Genomic DNA, 19,663 nt, shown 5'->3' with positions numbered 1-19,663 from the left:
TGTTGCTGTTCACTGATTGCCCTAAATCTATGCTTCTTTGCATAAAAAAAACACCCTCAGGTGGTAGAATTCAACACTATGACAGTTGAGTTTAAAGGGGCATCTGCAGGCGGCTGATCTATTACTCATTGACCTTGAACAAGTGAAGAGGTAATTCCCTTGACCCAGTGAGTTGTAACTCGGCCATGCCAAATTGTTGAGTAAAACATGTAAGCACTGGAACATTAGGAAAACATTTTGGGAAACTTGAGCAGTCGAGCAATTTTTTTTGTTTTGTTTAGTAGTATTATTTTTTTTAAATCAGTGGACCATTAACACACTATTTACTTGCATTGTTCATCCATGTATATTGTCTATGAATGGATTTTTTTTATGATTGCATGTTTCAGCAACAATTACTTCGTAGTAACAGCCAACTTGATGGCATAGACTACTATATGAATGTAATAAATACATTTTTTTTTTCTTTTTTCAGATTTTGGATTATTGGGGTCCAAGCAAGAAACTACTGGGTGACATGAACTTTTTAAGAGATCTTCGCATATATGACAAGGATAATATTCCAGTACGTTTTTGTTCTCCCTCATACAAACAGAAAACATGTTGTTGAAAAGTCATGTGACAAATACACACATTCAAGTGTTATTTACTGCAACACCAATAAATCAGCTTATCATTTAATAATTTTAATAATTCTGCATGAGAGAAAGTTAATGAATCTCAGCTTAATGAATATAATATAATGTAAAGTGGTCTTGTATGTTGAACTCTCTAAAATAATGTATGCAGTACAGTTCTGCAAAAATGGCATGCTTTGTCTCTGCCTATTTCTCGAAATTAGGCAAAAAATCAGGAAATGGGGGAGGTTGTAGACTTTTATAATGCACACATTTGCAAGAACAGTTACATGAACACAATGCCTGCAGTCTTTTTTCCCCGCATAACCTTTACTTTCAGGGAAAGGTCACACTTTTCTTTCTTCATAATTTTATACATTTTAATAAAGAGTCCACTTATATCATTTTAAATAACTATTTTTAAAGAGAAATGCCAGCATTTTTAAACTATCAGATAGATTTCATGTGTTGTCTCTAGCATTGGCAACTTCTTAAAGAACAGATTAAACTCTTAAGAAAATGTGGCTGTATTTATTAAAAACTTGTGCATAACTTTGGTTCCATGTCAAGAATTCTGAGCCTAGAATGAGAAGGTCCAAAGTGAGAATCCCCGAGATAGTTTGCCCAAATGTCAGTTTTCCATTACAAACCTTGAATTGCCCTTAATGTTGTCTCCTGAAATTCAGTTTGTATCATGTTGAAATGTGGAAATGTGTGCTCCTGCCACCATTTAATCTCCCCTCATTTAACTGTTCATTGTATACCTTTATGTGGGATTTCCATCTGTACTCCTTTTACTACCCACCCATGCCCTCATCCACTTCAATGTGTCAGGTTTGCTCATGTGAGTAGCTCCTAATTTCAAAATTAGACTTACTTTGATTATTATAAAACAATTGTTTCCTCTTTCACCCATATAGCTCTCCCTCGTGTCCAACTTGTTGAGAAGAGTGCTCCTGCTGCAGCCCTTAAAACTGATCCAAAGATGCCACACAATGTTGCCACCACTAATACTTCGGTGCTAGACCGCCTTTTCCTCCATGACAAGGTCCCTACACCACTGATGAGGTGTCTTAAGACCATGGCTCAATTCTGTACAGATCTCCTCTACCTCATGGTTGATCAGAACCTGGGTGAATCCCCGGAACAGGTAGTGGTTGTTCAGCATGTTCATCCTTTGGTTGTAGGCACAGAAAATTTCAAGCTGTACACTTTCTCTTGGACTAACTTAATATATATCATATTGGAATGGAAAAAGCTCCAGCTTTCAAACGCCCCAAAGACTTTTTCCATCAGATGTTAACAGGCAGAAGTGAGAGGGGAAGATGCATCCTGAGATTTTGTCCAAGACTGGCATGCATGGAATGTAGTGCTATGATGCTCTTGCCTAAGAGTTGTAAATCCACAACACTGATTCTTTAGCTTGCAGACCATACAGTTAGAAATAAGGTGTCGTTTAAAGAGAAGCCTGCCTTCACATTACGGAAGTAGTCCAGTCATTTTTCCAACAGTCATTTTTCCAATTTATCCACGCAGCGCGCCATTTCTCCCTGTGACATTTTGCTTATCTTGCTATTTGACGTGGCTTTTTTACATACTGCGCACACAGCTAAATTGCTCTCCCTCTGTATTCAGTGTACGTGCATTGTATTGAAGGATTTATAAACTCCAATGCACCATAATACTTGAAGTATCAGGGCTGTGTGATTGAACTTTGTATTGCTTGGCATTTGACTGCTATACTGTAATATGAAATCTAAAGTCAACTTGTGAACCTTGCTTTGCTTTCTTGCCACTCACACCTAATTAACTATGGCAACTTGCATCTTGCTTCCTGCATCCTCTGATGTGATGCATACGGGCGCATCGTCTCCAGGACGCATAGGCATCCGGACTGCTGAGAACTACATCTCCCAGCAGCCCGGAAACCACATTTAGGGAAACCCCAGGCGTTTCAGCACCGGCGCTTCTGCGGCAAGCCGGTCTTCGCCGGTCCTTTCCGACTCTCGGTGCTCCGGCCTGGTCTCTTTCTCTGCACTCACGGAGGGACCCCCTACATCAAGTAAGTCATGGGCTACCCCGATACAACAGCATTCTTGCCACAGGCAAAACGATCACATCAACTGAACTTAGTACGACAGTATGTGGACAAAAGGCTAATTGAAATTAAGCAGAATGCTATGATACCTGCTCACCTACCGATGACTCCACAGGTTGAAGTACCAAAAACCTAATCCCTAAAACATGTTTGCCATCAGCTCCTACGATGGATGCAACTACCAACAACAACGTACTGACAGTTCCCCCAATCATGCCACTCATCGAGTTAAAGGCTGGAAACTGTACCGACATCAAAATAATCCTACTCAACACTAAATCAATGAATAATCATGCCCAAAATATCCATGATTATATTACTCATGAAAACGTAGATATTCTATACCTTACTGAATCCTGGCTTCAAGAACCAGTCGGTCCCACAATAGTCATAGCTGTTCCCTCAGGTTACAATGTTTTTTTAAGAAAAACAGAGACCTAGGAAAGGGAGGAGGAGTGACTATAATAGCTAGAGAAGAACTACATTTATTTCTTTCACCCATCCACTGCCCAGGTTGCGAAGCGCTCCTACTAAAGATGACACTCTCCAAAAACAATTGCATCAACATCTTAATAATCCACTGCCCCCCCCTCACTGACTCTGACTTTAATGATGATCTAATGCAGATACTTAACACACTAAGGGCCATACACAGGGATAGTGGTCCTAGGAGACCTCAACAGATGGAGAGGCAATAGCAAGGACAAAGAAGCCACGGCGCTAGAAAAAGAACTCAACTCCATCAATTACAGGGTAGTAAACAACAAGCCCACCACTGATAAAGGAAACCAACTGGACTGGGTTTTCTCCAGCAATATTGATGTTACCACACAAAAAACAGTTCCCTGCATCTGGTCAGACCACTACAAAATTGAATTAAAACTGACACCTAAATCTAAACTCGAAAAACCCAATAATACACCCATAAAAGTCTCAAATAGAAACTACAAAAATCTCATGCCTGACATTCTGGGACCTACTTTTGCCAGCATCATGGCACTTACCTCAGACATGGACTCCTGCAACGATATTGTTGCTATTTACAACAAGCACTTCCAAGAACCCATAGAACTACACGCCCCAATGAGACAAAAACAGGTTAGACCAAACACAAATCACCAAAAATGATTCAACGAAGAAACCAATAGTTCGAAAAAATAGAAAAGGAAACTAGAAAGACAATCGCAAAAAAAACAATCGGAAGAAAACAAAAAAAATGGAAGGATATGGACACCCAGTATGAAAACAAACTTATAGAGACCAAAAAAGATTTCGAGGGGATTGGGTCCTCCGACGTATTCCATATCTATGACATGTAATCACCACAGCTGTGCTGCTTCGGAAACTTTTTTCGGCGTCTGCGTCCTGCGTCGATGACGTCGATGCGCCGTTGTCAAGGGCCTCCTCCGACGTCCGACGTCATCCGATGTGATGAGTAGGACGCACGACGCCCGTAGCCTCAGTTCTGTTTTTTCCGCGAACGTGTTGCTTCGTGATTCTCGGTTCACGCCTCGACTCTTTGGAGTTCTGTTCTTCTCGGTTCTTCGAACCTGTTCGTTTTGTGCAAATCCTTCGTGTGAAGATGTCTTCTACTTCGTCTTCGACCCCTCGTCCGGGTTTCAAGAAGTGCGGGAGTGTGGGTCCAAGATGTCAGTGACGGACTCGCACGACGCCTGCCTCTGGTGCCTCGGGGAGGCCCACGACACGGATGACTGTATCGACTGCCAGTCGCTCACGTCCAAAGCCTTACGCGAACGTAAGAAGAAGTTGTCGGTAGGTCGGGTGTCCAAGCCCAGGAAGTCGAAGTCTGCGGGGCTTTCGACGGATGATTCGAGGGGTGACTCTCCACGTCATCGTCGGAAGTCTCGTGGGTCTCCTTCTAGGAGTCGGTCTCGCCACTCCTCAGCCTCTTCGAGGCGTTCTCGGAAGCGCCGACAACGGTCGTTTTCCAGGTCCTCCTCCTCGGACTCTGCCCGGCACGTTGCTTACCCCACCAGCCGTGCGACGCCGGAGGAATGGGCTTCCTTCGGGAAGAAAATGCTGGCGATTCTTGAGTCGCAGGGTACTAAGCCGTCCGCGCCCCCGAGTGGGGTCGGTCGTGAGAGGTCGAGAGACACCGCTCGCATGAGTGGTCGGCACGAGTCACGGGAGAGGTCCCGTTCGGACAAGGAGACTCGTTCTCGCCGTACCCGTTCCAGGTCCCGGTCCTCGACGTGTTCGAGACCGTGTGCACCTGTGAGGTCTTCGAGGAAGACATCGACGTCTGAGGCGTCGAGGGCGTCGACAGGCTTTCTCGAGGCTCCGGCTTCGAGGAAGTCGTCGAAGCCGTCGACGCTCGAGTCGTCGAGGGACACGCTCGGGGCTCCGGCCTCGAGGGCTGTGTCGATGCCGCCGATGCTGGAGGCGCTGCGTCTGACGTCGACGCCGATTTCCTCGGCGCCGATCCTCTCGGCGCCGATTCGCTCGACGCCATCGACGCCTTTCGTGTCGGAAGTACCCCGTGGCACGGGAGAACCCCCTAGGAAGGCTCTGGTTAAGAGCAAGCACTCTCGGGTGCCTTCTTTTCGCCACCTGGACTATATTTCAGAGGCGGATGAGGATTCTGATGGCCTGGTTCCTAGTCAGGTTCCAGATGAAATTGTCTCGGGCCATAGTCAGTTTGACGATTTGAGACAGTCACTGCATGATGCCAGTGGACTGGACACCTCTCCGGAGGTGGAGTTTTGTAGGCCTGAGCCTGGCTCTCATGCCGATTCCTCGTACCGGCGCCTTATGGCTAGGGTTTCTGAGTACTTGGGATGGTCTGCTCCCCCAGGGGAGTTTGTGCAGGATGATCTGATGGACATCCTTGATGTTGGTTCCCCAACTGACCCGGTACTGCCGTTCCATATGGCTTTACAGAGAAGGGTGGCGGTGGCTTGGACTGCTCCGGAGAGTCTCCCGGCGGTGGGCAGATCCTTGTCGCGAAAATACCGTCCAGCCAGTAGCGACCCCTGCTACTTGACCAGGCACCCCACTCCGGAGAGTTTGGTGGTGCAGGCGGCCACGGCCCCGGCAAAGCAGGCGTCGTACCCTACCATCCCTCCTGATAGGGACGACAAACGTTTTGATGGCTGGGCGAAGAAAGTGTTTTCTTCTGGTGGTATGGCGCTTCAGGCGGCCAACTCCATTTGTGCCTTGTCTCGTTTCACACACACTCTGTGGAACTGTGTTGCGTTGGCGGCTGAACATATTCCCGAAGGGGACGAACGGGATGGTTTCCTTGCTATGGTCCAGGATGGTAAGGATGCCATGTGTGAGTCCGTTTAGTCGGGTTTGGATTTAGCTGAATGCGTCAGTAGGTCCATGGCGGCGAGCACCGTGATACGCAGGTTTGCGTGGTTGCGGAAGTCGGGGTTTGCTCCTGATGTGCAGTCCCGGCTCCTCAACATGCCCTTTGACGGTGAACACCTTTTTGGCAGCAAGGCTGACGAGAGCCTTGAGAGGTTGCAGACCTCAAAAGCTGCAGCGAAGTCGTTGGGCGCTGCAGTTCGCCAACCTCCGCCTTTTCGTCCTAGGGGACAGCAGTGGAGGGGTGGTTCCTTTCGCTATTACTCATCCTTCACTAAAGCTAGAGGAGCTGGCAGTCGAAGAGGCCAACGCAGGGGTACCAGAGCTGGACGACAGGGTACCCGTGGTGCCAAGGCCGCTCGGGCAGTTGCCTCTTTGCCCTCAGGTAAAGCCGCAGCCGCTCCCACTCAGTCGTGAGGCCATGTCCCATGGTTCGCCGGTTGGGGGAAGGCTGGCGCAGCATCTTGTAGAGTGGCAAGCCATTACTTCAGATGTGTGGGTTCTGGAGATCATAACCCACGGCTACTGTCTTCCCTTTCGGCACAGGCCTCGCGACAATCCACCGGGGAACCTCTCTTTGCAGAGTCCGGATCGGCTCCTTGCGCAGGAAATTAAAGCCCTGCTGGAGAAAGGCGCAATAGAACTGGTGCCTGTAGCGGAGAGGAACAAGGGATGGTATTCCCCTTATTTTTTGATTTCGAAGAAAGACGGGGGATTGAGACCCATCATGGACTTGCGCGGTTTGAACAAACTCCTCAGGAAGGACAAGTTCAAGATGGTTACTCTCTCTCAAGTCCTCCAGGCCCTTCAGCTTCAGGACTGGTTGGTGTCACTCGACCTCAAGGATGCTTACTTCCATGTGCCGATCCATCCCAAGCACAAGAAGTACCTGAGGTTCGCGGTTGGCGACTCGCACTTTCAGTTTCGGGTCCTGCCGTTCGGATTGACCTCCGCCCCGAGGGTTTTCACCAAGCTCATGGTGGTGGTGGCAGCGCATCTCAGGCAAGGGGGGATTCACGTCTACCCCTACCTGGACGATTGGTTGATCAGGGGGAGCTCTCCCGAGCAAGTCCTGGATCATCTGTCCGTCACCTGCCGCTCCCTTCACAGGCTGGGCTTCTCCCTCAATTTAAAGAAGTCCCATTTGATGCCAACACAGCGGCTCCAGTACATCGGAGCAGTGCTCGACACTTCCCTGGGGCAGTGTTTTCCTCCCCAGGTGAGGGCTCTTCACATTCAGCAGATGGTGCACAAGTTTCAGCATGCCCAGACGCTCCCTGCGTTCGAGTTCTTGAGGTTGCTCGGCCTCATGGCATCCTGCATTCTTCTGGTGCCAGAGGCTCGCCTGCGGATGGGATCTTTGCAGTGGGCACTCAAGACGCAATGGTCGCAGTCCTCCGGCAGGATGTCGGACCCGGATCAGGTGCCGCCCTCGGTCGCCCGGGATCTTCTGTGGTGGGCCGTCGAAGGCAACTTGATGAAGGGGGCTCCATTTTGGCTTCCCTGGCCGGAGGTGACGATCGTGACGGATGCATCCCTCACGGGATGGGGAGCTCATGCCAACGGGCTGACAGTCAGCGGTCGTTGGTCTCCGTCGGAGTCCAGACTCCATATCAATCTTTTGGAGCTGAGGGCCATCAGGCTAGCCCTGAAGGCTTTTCTGCCGACTGTGCGAGGAAAGAGTGTCCTGATCCTGACGGACAATACAGTGGCCATGCACTACCTCAACAAAAAGGGGGGGGCAGGGTCACTTCCTCTGTGCAGGGAGGCGATGCAGCTCGAGTTCTAGGCCATCCAGCAGGAAGTTTCGATCTCAGCAGTTCATCTGGCCGGAGACGAAAACGTGACGGCGGACGCTCTGAGCAGGCAGAGCGCAATCTCTCACGAGTGGGAGGTGGCTCAGGAGATTCTCCTGGAGATCTTCGCCCTTTGGGGGACCCCTCAAGTGGATCTCTTCGCCTCCAGTGTCAACCGGAAGTGCGAAAGGTTTTGCTCGCGGGAATTTCCTCCAAAAGGAGCCTTAGGAGACGCGTTCGTGGTGGAGTGGTCATTCCCACTGCTGTACGCGTTTCCTCCAGTCCCCGTCATCCCGCAAGTGCTGCGGAGGTTACGGAAGTTCGGTTCCCGGATGATCCTCATTGCCCCGGCGTGGGCTCGGAGGACGTGGTACCCGGACCTTCTCGACTTATCCATCTGCCCTCCACGTCGTCTTCCCTACCGAGACGATCTGCTCTCACGGGAGGGGGGGTCAGGTTCTCCATCCAGAGGTCAGATCCCTCAACCTTCACGCTTGGCTTCTGAAAGGTTGAGGTATAAGGATTGGGACCTCTCTGAGGACGTGATGGAGGTGTTGCTTTCGGCCCGAAGGCCAGCAACAAAGTCTCTGTACCGTTGCCGTTGACGTAAGTTCTGCGACTGGTGCAGAGTTCAGAATGTGGATCCTTTTGCATGTGACATCCCCATGGTTCTGTCCTTTTTTACTTTCTTTGGCCCACAGGGGCTTGCAAGTGGGTACCGTTAAAGGTTACCTGGCGGCGCTGTCCATCTTTAAGCGCTCGTCTGAAGAGTGTTCTTACTTTAAAATCCCTTTGATTTCACAGTTTCTGAAAGGGCTCACTAATGTGTTCCCTCCGTCCCCTTTCCTGGTGCCCGGTTGGGATTTAAACCTTGTTCTTAAGTTTCTTATGGGTGCTCCGTTTGAGCCTTTACATTCTTGCCCTTTGAGGCTGTTAACTCTGAAAACTGTGTTTTTAGTTGCGGTTACTTCCGCTCGCAGAGTGAGTGAGTTACAGGCACTTTCAGTTAAGCCTCCCTTCACTGTATTTCACAAGGATAGGGTTGTCCTTAGAGTTCGTCCTTCTTTTCTTCCGAAGGTAGTGACGGAATTTCATTTGGCCCAGAAGGTTGTTCTTCCGACATTCTATCCTCCGCATCCTGGTAAGGAAGAGGAGAGGCTCCATAGGCTTGATCCTAGGAGAGCTTTAAGCTTTTATGTTTCACGCATGTCCCGGGTCAGAGTGGACGATCAACTCTTTATTGGTTACGCTGGAAAGCGTTTGGGGCAAGCTGTGACGAAATAGACTTTGTCTCGCTGGATTATTTTGGCCATCTCGGAGTGCTACCGCTTGGCGGGTAAGGACCCACCGGCTGGCTTGCGGGCCCATTCTACCAGGGGTATGGCTGCGTCTACTGCCCTGCGGAGGGGTGTTCCTATTCGCAACATCTGTGATGCAGCCACCTGGGCTTCAGTACATACATTTGTACGTCACTATTCCCTCGATTACATCCGAGCACAGGATCTGGCCTTTGGCAAGGCGGTCCTTTGCTCTGCTATTTGATTGGCTGTTCTAAATTTTGATTCTAAATTCTTTCCCTCCTCCTTGCTCTGGTACTGCTTTGGGAGTCTGTCATAGATATGGAATACGTCGGAGGACCCAATCCCCTCGAAGAACAAGTTACTTTCTTACCTGGTAACGTTCTTTCGATGGGATGGTCCGACGACGTATTCTATATCGCTCCCGCCCTGCCTTCCCCGCTGCAGAATTTCTTTTGCGATTGCAGCTTACGTTCCGCAAGGCTTTGTGTCTGACTGGCAGTTGACTAGTGTCACACGTTCTGGGGGAAAAAACTACAACTGAGGCTACGGGCGTCGTGCGTCCTACTTATCACATCGGATGACGTCGGACGTCGGAGGAGGCCCTCGACGACGGCGCATCGACGTCATCGACGCAGGACGCAGACGCCGAAAAAAGTTTCCGAAGCAGCACAGCTGTGGTGATTACATGTCATAGATATGGAATACGTCGTCGGACCATCCCATCGAAAGAACGTTACCAGGTAAGAAAGTAACTTGTTCTTCTATAACAAACACATCTCTGGACCTGCTAATTCCACAGGAAAACTTTTTCAAATTCTTAAGTCAGTGGAAAAACCTCCATCCCTTTCCCCTCCCTTTCAACCCATTCAAGATGACTATTTACCAACTTCACAGACGACACCCAATTAATAGTAGAATTGAGTGGGTGTCACAATAAAGACAGCTCTGTCATCACAAATATTTACAATGTAATCGAAGCCTGGATGAAAACAAACTGGCTCTGTTTAAACAGCAGTAAAACTGAGCTCATGATTTTTGGATCCACCCATGCCAGGGCCAAGCTCAGCCCGGATTATGCTGAATTCAACATAAAAAACTCAAGTATCGCAGTTTCCGATCAAGTAAAAACTCTAGGAGTGTACTTGGAGCCTGCGCTAGGAGCAAATGCTCACGTAGCCTATTTAAAGAAAAATTGCAGACACTATCAAAGGCTACTATAGCCAGAGCCGCCATCCTTTCAAGGCTCGACTATGGTAATGCCTTACTAATGGGAGCTAATAAATGCTGCATTTCCCTATGTCAAGTCATCCAAAATGATTCAGTGAGGATTATCAAAAATAAAACCAGAAGTGACCATGTCACAGAGGACTGAAAATCCATAACCTGGCTGGCTATAGAAGATCACATCACTTTTAAGTCAGTTTCAATAGTCCATCACTGCATCTATGGCACTGCTCCAACATACTTAAAAGAATAAATATCACTGTATCTACCTGGACAATCCCTAAGATCAATGAACCAAAGCCTAGTGAAAACCCCTCGCATCAAAAAAGCAAACAGACTAGGAAGATCCTTTCCAATTAGAGCTTCTTCTAAATGGAATAACCTTCCAGTCATGCTCAGACCTGAACCAAATTTCTCGGTATTTAAAAGAAACTCAAAATGCTACTTTTCAAGTAGCTAACCTAGAAACATAATCTAGAAGCCTGCTCTCCACTTTGTCTTGTCTGTACTCTCTGTTCTATGTTCGTTCCCTGATGCCTGCAGGTTGCGGCACGCTAGGACGTTTTACAAATGGTGGCCAAGTGAGTTTGAAAAAAGGTATATTTCTGATTGTCGTAAATATGGATTGAAATGCATGCTTTAAAAGGCAGAGGAAATGGGGTGTGGCCTAGAGCGCCAGCGCCAGCGATGTGGCAGCTCCTCTGATGGCCTCCGTGTGAAGCCCGTAGTTCATATTAATAACTAGATGTTCCCGCCGTTGCTCTGAAGAACAAAAGCTAGCCGCAGCAAGCTAAACTCCAGGCCCGTGTTGGGTGGCAATATGGACCTCAAACGCGCTTCGGATCCCTGAAACAGAGCCCCTGAACCTTACTGCCGTGTCGTTCCAAGATGGCGGTCAAGCCAATGCTCCTCGTTGCAACGCTGCATCCGGAGCTTGCAGCCGTTTTCAGCTATGGGATCTCACTAAAGCGAGGGCGCTCACTCTCTGATGCTCTTGAGCCCCTCCAGCATCCTGCTTGGGTCGGCACACTGTGACCGCACACCGCCCACGACCGATACGAGAGGACAACTCGCTGCACCGACAAGCGAGAGCACTGCTCTGCCTTGACGGTGGCCCCTGGATGAAGCAGGTGATGCATTCAACTCCTAAGTGCTGCTGTGGAGTGTGGTGGGGGTGGCCGACCTTTTTTGATTATGGGCAATAGCTACTTCCAGCCCTAGCCCGCCCGCCCAGCACGTGCCGCGCTTCCCCAGCCCAGCTGACTGAGTTCCCAAGCATCACAGGACACTGCAAGACCCGGAGGCCTGGCGGCCACAGCCTACACCACAGAGCAAATTCGTACCCCGTCCTGCCACTGGGGCCCGACCTCGGCCCGACCCGCCACCTGGGGCGGCTGCCTTGCTCGCTTGCTGTGTGCCGCGGTGGGGGGTGTACCTTCTCCTGGGGGGACTAGCACAGCAGGCTTCCCTCCTCTGTGGTGGTGTGGAACGACAGGGGCCTCTCTCTTAGTGCGGCCGCGCCGGCAGGGCTCTCTCCTCTGCACCGCCATCTCTGGCTTCACTGGCTTCACCCCTTCCAGTCCTGCATCCTCCTTCTGAGGGACTCCGGCCCACACCACCACTCCTCCCTGGAGCCTCAAAACCCCACTGCAGCAGTTGGAGGTAATACGAACCCCCCCAAACTGGAGGGGCGCCTAGCAGGTTTTCCCTTGGGAACTAACTACCCGGCAGGTACTTTCACCTTGAGTTTGCCGTCGGGAGCCTGTCACCACAGAGCACGCATGTGACTGAAGAACCTGTTCCTCACTTCAACCTCATTATCGCTCAGGCTTTCGGCACCGCAGCGTGAACTGGAGGACCCCGATCCACATTACTGAATACAACCCTCCATTTACCGGGAGTCGGGCTCATTGGCCGTTTTACCAAGTGGCCCTGCCACCAGCCCAAGCCCCGACCTAATCTACGCTCTCTCTGCGTAGATTGCGGCCGCGCTTGAAGGGCCCTCATTTCTGCTCCACTTGCCCTGACTTCACCTACTTCCAGAGGTAGTGTCTCCACCTGGGACGCCCCAGCCCACAATTCTACATCTCCCCCCGGAGCTACAGGACCCTACTGCACCCATCTGGGGTAATCACGGCCCCTCGCTCTGGGGGGGCGGCGGGATGGCTTTCTTGGAAGGAAATTGCCCTGCAGGCTCCACCACCTCAAGCTCGCTGCTGGCTGCCTGAAGCCACAGACCCGCCAGGTGGGTGAGGAGCCCGTGCCACTCACAGCTCTTGCTGTCACCTAGGCCCCCGCCACCATATTGTGGCCCTGGGGACCCCAACCTGTATCATCGAAAACAATCCTCTAACCACTGGGAGCCCAGCCCAACGGCAATTTCACGAAACAGCCTGGCCCCCCCATCCGGGACCTGGATTAATTCACATTCTCCCCACCCCACTCTCAAATCCACATTCCAGGCAGTTCTACTTTACTCTCAGTGCTGCGAGGGACCTGGCGGCCCTCTTTCCACCCTCTGGAGTGGCAGGCATCCCGGGACCCTTCTTCCCTGGTCTCTTGTCCCCGAAATTACCCAGGAACCCCTCACTGAAGCTCTGAAACAATGGCCAAACACTTCAAACCTCCTAAGAACCCCGACATTACCACCATGCTACTTTCAGCGGACAAAGGGAAAAAATCAGAGCCACCAAAACTCACACCTCAGAAACCCTCGGAGGACAGAGGAGTCCCGGTGACCAAGGACGACATCCAGTCCTTTATGTTGGACATCAAGGCGGAGTTTAGATCATGCATGTCGGCGCTCACTACTAAGCTGGAGCGGACAGACCAGAGGGTTACAGACGTGGAACAGAGGCTAGGAGAGGTGGAGGACTTGAGTCGGGAACACACTGCAACTCTGGCGGAAGTCCAAAGCTCGATCCAAGCTCTTTGTGATAGAAGTGAAATCCTCGAATTCAAACAGGAGGATCTCGAAAACAGGGCCCGGCGCAATAATCTGCAGATACGAGGGGTTCCCTCCTCGGTGCTGGATAAAGATGTAGATGAATACGTGGGTGACTTTGTTCAATTGTTATTAGCACATATGGACAAGTCGCTGCTTATGCTAGACCGCACCCACAGACTACGCCCTCGACGGGGCATAGAATCAGACCACCCACCCCCAGTTGTGATAACAAGGGTACACTTTTACACTACCAAAGAAGCTATATCGGCAAGAGACGAGCCGACATTCCAAGGCTTCACGCTCGAGATCTACCAGGATCTCTCCCTTCTGATGCTACAGAAGAGGAGGGCTCATCGGCCCCTCACGCTCTTTCTCCGCGATTGCCAGATCCGATACCGATGGCTATTTCCAACAGCCCTCGAATTCTTGTACTATGGAACCCTCCGTAAAATCTACAACCTTAAAGATGCTGCAACAATCCTCCACCCGGACTCCCCTGGTGTGGCTGGTGACCCCCCAGCGGATCACACTGATGATGAAGCGGGCTCCTCCCTTCCTAAACAGAGGCGCTCGTCCTGGACGAGGGTCCAGAGGAACCGGATTGTGAGATGACCATCTGCGGCCCTACTAAAGACCAGACGGCTGGAAACAACGAACCGCAATGCCACTGCTGCAGTCTTCACACGGCCCATGCCCAACTCCAAGGTGTATGTCACCAAAATTCCCTTGGAGCGGAATTCAGACTCTGTTACCTGCCATGGCCATGTTGGCTGTACGGAAAGGTATTGGCCCCTTTGGCAATGGGATATGCCGGATTAAAAAAATCTGCTTCCCAATCTCCTACAAATTTGGCCCCTCAACCTCCAGATGGAGGTTAATGCTAGAAGTTCTACCCTCCCGTTGGAGGTGGGTGTTAAAACCCCAGCCACACGATGACTACATCCTTATCAAACCCCCAGATGATGACTGAGCACCACTCTGCCCGGTACCCACTCCAGGGAGCCACTGAAGCCCAGGACACACTCCCTCCGCACCAGAAACTGAAATTTGTTATGCTAAATGTAAGGGCGTTGAACTCCACCCTCACCCCCAAAAAGGAAATCTATCCTACACCACTTACAGGATGGGGAATCCTGTGGTTTTCCTGTACGAGACTCCCTTAATCCCAGCGGACTTCACCCACCTCAGCAGCAGATTTTTCCCAATACAATCCCTGGCCTCCAATGGCACCAAGAAAGGCAGCACTGCCATTCCTTTAGCAGGAAGCCTCAAACCACAAATTCTGGAGACCCTGACGCAGCTTTATGGTGGTCAAATGCCTGATTTATGCACAGCTCCACTCCCTCATCTCAGTTTATGCTCCAAATGACAAACAAGAAGGGTTCTACAATGACTTGGAAGGATCTCTCCTCCCGTTCATCGAGGATCTGACTATCATCAGAGGAGACTTCAATGGGGTCCCTGACACACTTAAGGACAAATCGCATCCCCCGGCCCACAGACACTCTAGGCTGGCGACAGGCCTTCTCCACCTGTTCAGGGTTTTGGATGTGGTCGACACATGGAGAGTGCTCTATCCCAACGAAAGAGATTTCTCTTTCTGCTCATATGTCCACAGAACCTATTCCCGGATCCACCTCCTGCTGGCCTCCCCCCCAGAATTTGGCCTTCACTGACGACGTCATCATTGGCCACAGGGTGCTTTCCAACCACGCACCTGTCGCCCTGATGCTCCGGGTCCACAACCTTGACCCTCCTCCTCATCGCCGAAGAACCTAAAAGACCCTGTCCTCAACGATATCTCAATAAGGGACTCCATAGCTAAGACTATCAAGAATTTCTTCAGGGAAAACCGCGACGAGTACACTTCCCCAGCTAACACCTGGGATGCTATGAAAGCAGTGCTGCGAGGAGAATTGATCGCCCAGGGAGAAGCCTTTCATAAACGCAGGCGACAAACCTGCATAACCCTGGAGAAAAAGGTCCACGAAGCAAAGGCCGCCTGCAAACGCAAAAACTGGACCCCGAAATCCCACCAGGCCCTGCAGGCTTCGCGAAAGAGGTTGGAGGCACACTATGCTGAGGACACTGGCCAAATCCAAACAAGGCTACTATGCCAAAAGCAATAAAGCGAACAAACTATTAGTTGACAAACTCACCAAGGCAAAGAAGCGCAATACTATCCGGGGCTTACACCACCCTCAAGGCAGAGTCCAATTTGCAGAACAGGAAAGCTACAACTTGCGTTCGCCCACCTCTCAGGCATAATGTCAGCATCCCCGAGGGATCACGAAGAACAACAGAACTACTTGCAGGGTGCTGCCCTCCCTTGCCTTATGGACGCGGCGAGAGAGAGCCTTGAGGCCCCTATCACAGGTGAGGAGTTTGACGCGGCTATTAAGAGCCTCAAATCCAGAGCCCCGGGCCCAGACGGATAAATGTGGTTTTACAAAATTTTCCACCCCCAATTCATAGGGCCTGAAACAACCTTATTCAACTCCTTTGCCACCTCGGGATCTATCACCCCATCCATGCAGGAATCAATCACAGTCCTCATCCTTAAGCCAGGGAAAGACCCCAGGGATAATAATTCATCCAGGCCCATCTCACTATTAAACCTCAATGCCAACATATATTCCAAAATTCTGGCAAATAATCGCTTGGCGAGCGTCCTTCCCGATATTATAGACCCGGATCAGACCGGATACATAATGCACAGGTCAACTGAGGACAATATTCGCAGAGTCCTGAACCTAATAGACGTCGCAAACCAGGACTCACGGAAAGCTTGCTTTGCTAGCCCTAGACGCAATCAAAGCATTCAACAAAGTGGACTGTGCATTCCTGCGACTCTCACTCGAATCCTTGAACTTTGGGCCCACCTTCCAAAAGCTGGTATTAGCTAACTACCAATCCCAGAAGACCCTCTTTAGAGTCAATGGCCTCCTGTCTGATCCGATTCCTTTGACCTGTGGAACCAGACAGGGATGCCCTCACTCTCCTTTGCTCTTTGCCCTTTGCCCTGGCCATGGAACCTTTCGCCCAATGAATCCGTCTAAACTCTCAGATCAAAGGCCTCCAAGTGGGCCCCTCCCAACACAAGATCGCACTTTACGCTGATGATGTCCTACTATCTATAACAGCTATCTTCACTTCATTGAAGCCAGCACTTGCTGAGATTCATAAGTTTGGGCAGGTAGTAGGCTTTACTATTAACTACAGGAAATCTGTGGTTCTGAAAATTGGATTTGGGCCGGGGGAGCGGGAATCCTTTGAATCCCTATGCCTGATCCGATGGATTGAAAAGGCCATTCCTTATTTAGGGGTCCAGATTCCAGCCCACCCGCGAGACGTCTATCAGGCAAACTTTCCTTCACTCTTCAAAGACCTGGAGAGAGACCTTGACTGATGGCTCCCGCAGGAGATCTCGCTGCTTGGCCGTATCACTGCCTGCAAAATTCCACGGCTCCCTACTGCAATCCCTCTGCCCCCGATTCGGCATCTACAGAGGAACATTTTCCGATTCATTTGGAGGGGTAGGAAATCACAAATTCCCCAAAAGACCATCATGAGCAGCTCTAGACTCGGTGGCTTGGGGGTCCCCGACCTTTGGAAGTATCAGGTTGCTGCGCAATTAGCCCACATTCAGGATTGGGTCTTCGCCCATGGGCGCCCAAATTGGGTGGAGATACAACAATCTCGCCTGCCCCTTCCCCTGCGCTTCCTTCCACACACCCTCTACCCCCCTGCGCTGGTCCTGGCCGGGAACTTTATCTTCTACTAAGCATACCCTGGAAGTGTGGGACTGGGCTCTGAAACATAAAGGCATCCCGAGGGATTTGGGCCCCTCCTATCTAGTTTTTCACAACCCGTCCTTCTCACCGGGATCCTGCCCTTTGAACTTTAAGAACTGGGTTGCGGTTGGTCTCGAATCCCTGGGTCAACTCTTGGAGGAGAGCCAGCCATGCACCTTTGAGCAATGCAAAGCTGCCTTCCAACTGGCAGAAACGGATAGGTTCACCTATTAGCAGCTTCGACATTGGTGCTCCCATCCGCTGACTCGTTCAGCGGCATTATGCACCCCAAGCCCCCTTGAACTCACCATCAAAGACCTACCATCTCGAGGGAAAACTTCAAACCTTCACAAGTTATTGCAAGTGGATCCCCCACCCCCGTGGCTAGGGCCTCTTATATGTCACAATGGGAGGCAGACCTGGGACACCCTATAGAGGACCAGACCTGGGTTGACATCTGGTCAAGGACGCACTCTTCCTCCTCCTGTATCACTAACCGGGAGTGCGCTCACAAGTTACTTCTACGGTGGTATTATCCCCCGCTCCGCTTGCATCATTTCCACCAGGCCTTGGACCTCCAATGCTGGCGCCATTGTGGAATCCCGGGATACTACCTCCATATGTGGTGGAGATGCCCAATGGTAAAGGAGTTTTGGTCCCAATGTATTGCTACATGTAAAGACATCACTCAGGCGGTGATCCCATTGGAGCTTGAACCTGTCCTAGGAGTCCCAATCCTGGGCACCTACCCGAGATCCGGCAGGAGAGCTGCCCTCATAACGCAACTTTTGCTAGCTGCAAAAATGACGGTGCTGCGCACTTGGAAGTCCGCCGGGGGCCCCATGATGATACTGTGGTGGCTAAAGCTCTGGGACATTCTGATAACAGAAACAATCACTGCAACCAACGCTGGCCTCCTTCACCGCTTCTCGAACACTTGGCCGCCTTTTCTAGACTATGACCAGAACTTCCCGGTGCTAATTTATGAACTGCGGCTGATCGCAAGGGCCCTCCAGCCGGATTGCGAACGGCTGGCGCCGACCCACGCTCAGTCGGATCCCGACGACAGCTGAGGGGGAGAAGAGGGAGGAGCAATGGTCATGCTCGTATGCTGATCTTGGAGCAATATGTTATCTGGTAATTTAATTGTCATCTGTTTACTGGTTTAAAATAAACATGTTAAAGAAAAGGCAGAGGAAATAATTTGTATTGTGTATTCGGTTTACACGTACAGTTGCATTGCTGACAAACTGTACCACAAATGACATGCACAAATCCTGATTGGTTGTTATGAAGGTGCCATGTCCCAAGGCTCTGTATTCGGTGCAAGGGCTTTGTCTGCTGTCCATGCTTTCTCTGACATTGTCAACCAAGAAGATGACTCGCCTCCACTCCAGGTGAATGGGACTCCTTGTGGCATACACAGAACATCGCCCCAGGCAAGAGATGCAAGTTAAGAGAGTCTTCCGAGGAAAAGGCCAATGTGCCCATCGTTGCTTCCTTCATCACCGTCACCTGAATGGGACATTAACAACCACAGTGTCTAACTACTAGATTATACTGAAGGTGAGGATTTAAAACCCGAAGGAAAGCTTGAAAGTTAAAGTGACAGGACTGACCTACGCAGCACCACGCAGCCATGACCTTCCAGTTAATCAGCAGCAGAGGGGAATGTTGCAGCCACTGTTTTTGAAATCTTTTTTATAAACATATCGGAATTACAAACCTGTGCATGCCCACACCCTGAATGCTGCTCCAAAGCAAGTATGCCTGTCCACATAAAGTCTGCAGTGTGGGACTACTTTACTGTGCACTAAGCAAAAAGCAACTTTGCAGTTTTTGCCATTTGCAAAAAGGAAGTTAGCAAGGTCGGTAGGCATCTGTGCACATCTGGTCAGATAGGCCCTATAAAAAACCACCTCCCTTCATGATGGTGCAAAGCTAGCATCAAGACTAATGCCACAGCCGAGCAGGCAACCCATGTTTCCCCATCATCTGTGAAACAAATACCACAAACCATCAGGAACATGAACCATCCCACCCTTTTTGAGGCCTTGCAGAAACAAAGTGTTTACGACCACAAAAGCCCCTTTGCTAGCTTCCTTGAAGAGATCACTGCAAAGATGCTCACTATTGATCTGCTGTTCTCATTTGTAGAACATATGGGTTCCTGGAACTGATGGCATATTGACATGTTATTTCCGTGTCTGTCCATGCTTGATGCAACATTTCTGAGCCATGTGCCTAAGCCATGATTCAAATGTCATGTCTTATTGGGTAAATGCGAGTGCTGCTGCAGAAGAGTTTACTTACATCGCGATAGTGTGATTGTGCAAGAGTCTGGGAAGACAGCCAAATAAGCTTGAACTGGAATATGGCAGTTCTTCTGTATAACCAAAGCATGATGGCCAAGGTAGGGCACTATAATATAAGGACTGCTGTGCTGATCAATAAACGATTATAAGTAGACCCTGCTACGTGTGAGAGGGTTCAAGAGAGAAAAAGCTCTTCTGTCCCAAGTTTGTTTAAACAAAGAAAGGGGAGATCTCTTATCAT

The 19,663-nt window shown here is 50.1% G+C and overlaps 1 protein-coding gene across 1 annotated transcript in view; it reads left to right on the top strand.

Annotated features, from left to right (window-relative positions):
- Positions 1-19,663, top strand: part of DNAH12 (dynein axonemal heavy chain 12) — a 3,791,933-nt gene that overhangs the window by 2,710,084 nt on the left and 1,062,186 nt on the right. Inside the window, exon 51 of the mRNA XM_069643677.1 lies at positions 476-565. Coding sequence (XP_069499778.1) covers positions 476-565 — 90 coding nt within the window. The remainder of the gene's footprint in view (positions 1-475; positions 566-19,663) is intronic.

This window comes from Ambystoma mexicanum, chromosome 2p (assembly GCF_040938575.1).
Source record: "Ambystoma mexicanum isolate Mex_15411 chromosome 2p, UKY_AmexF1_1, whole genome shotgun sequence".
In the NCBI taxonomy this organism is placed as follows: Eukaryota; Metazoa; Chordata; class Amphibia; order Caudata; family Ambystomatidae; genus Ambystoma; species Ambystoma mexicanum.
The sequence above is the reverse complement of the archived record's forward strand: the minus strand, read 5'-3'. Positions and strand labels throughout refer to the sequence as shown.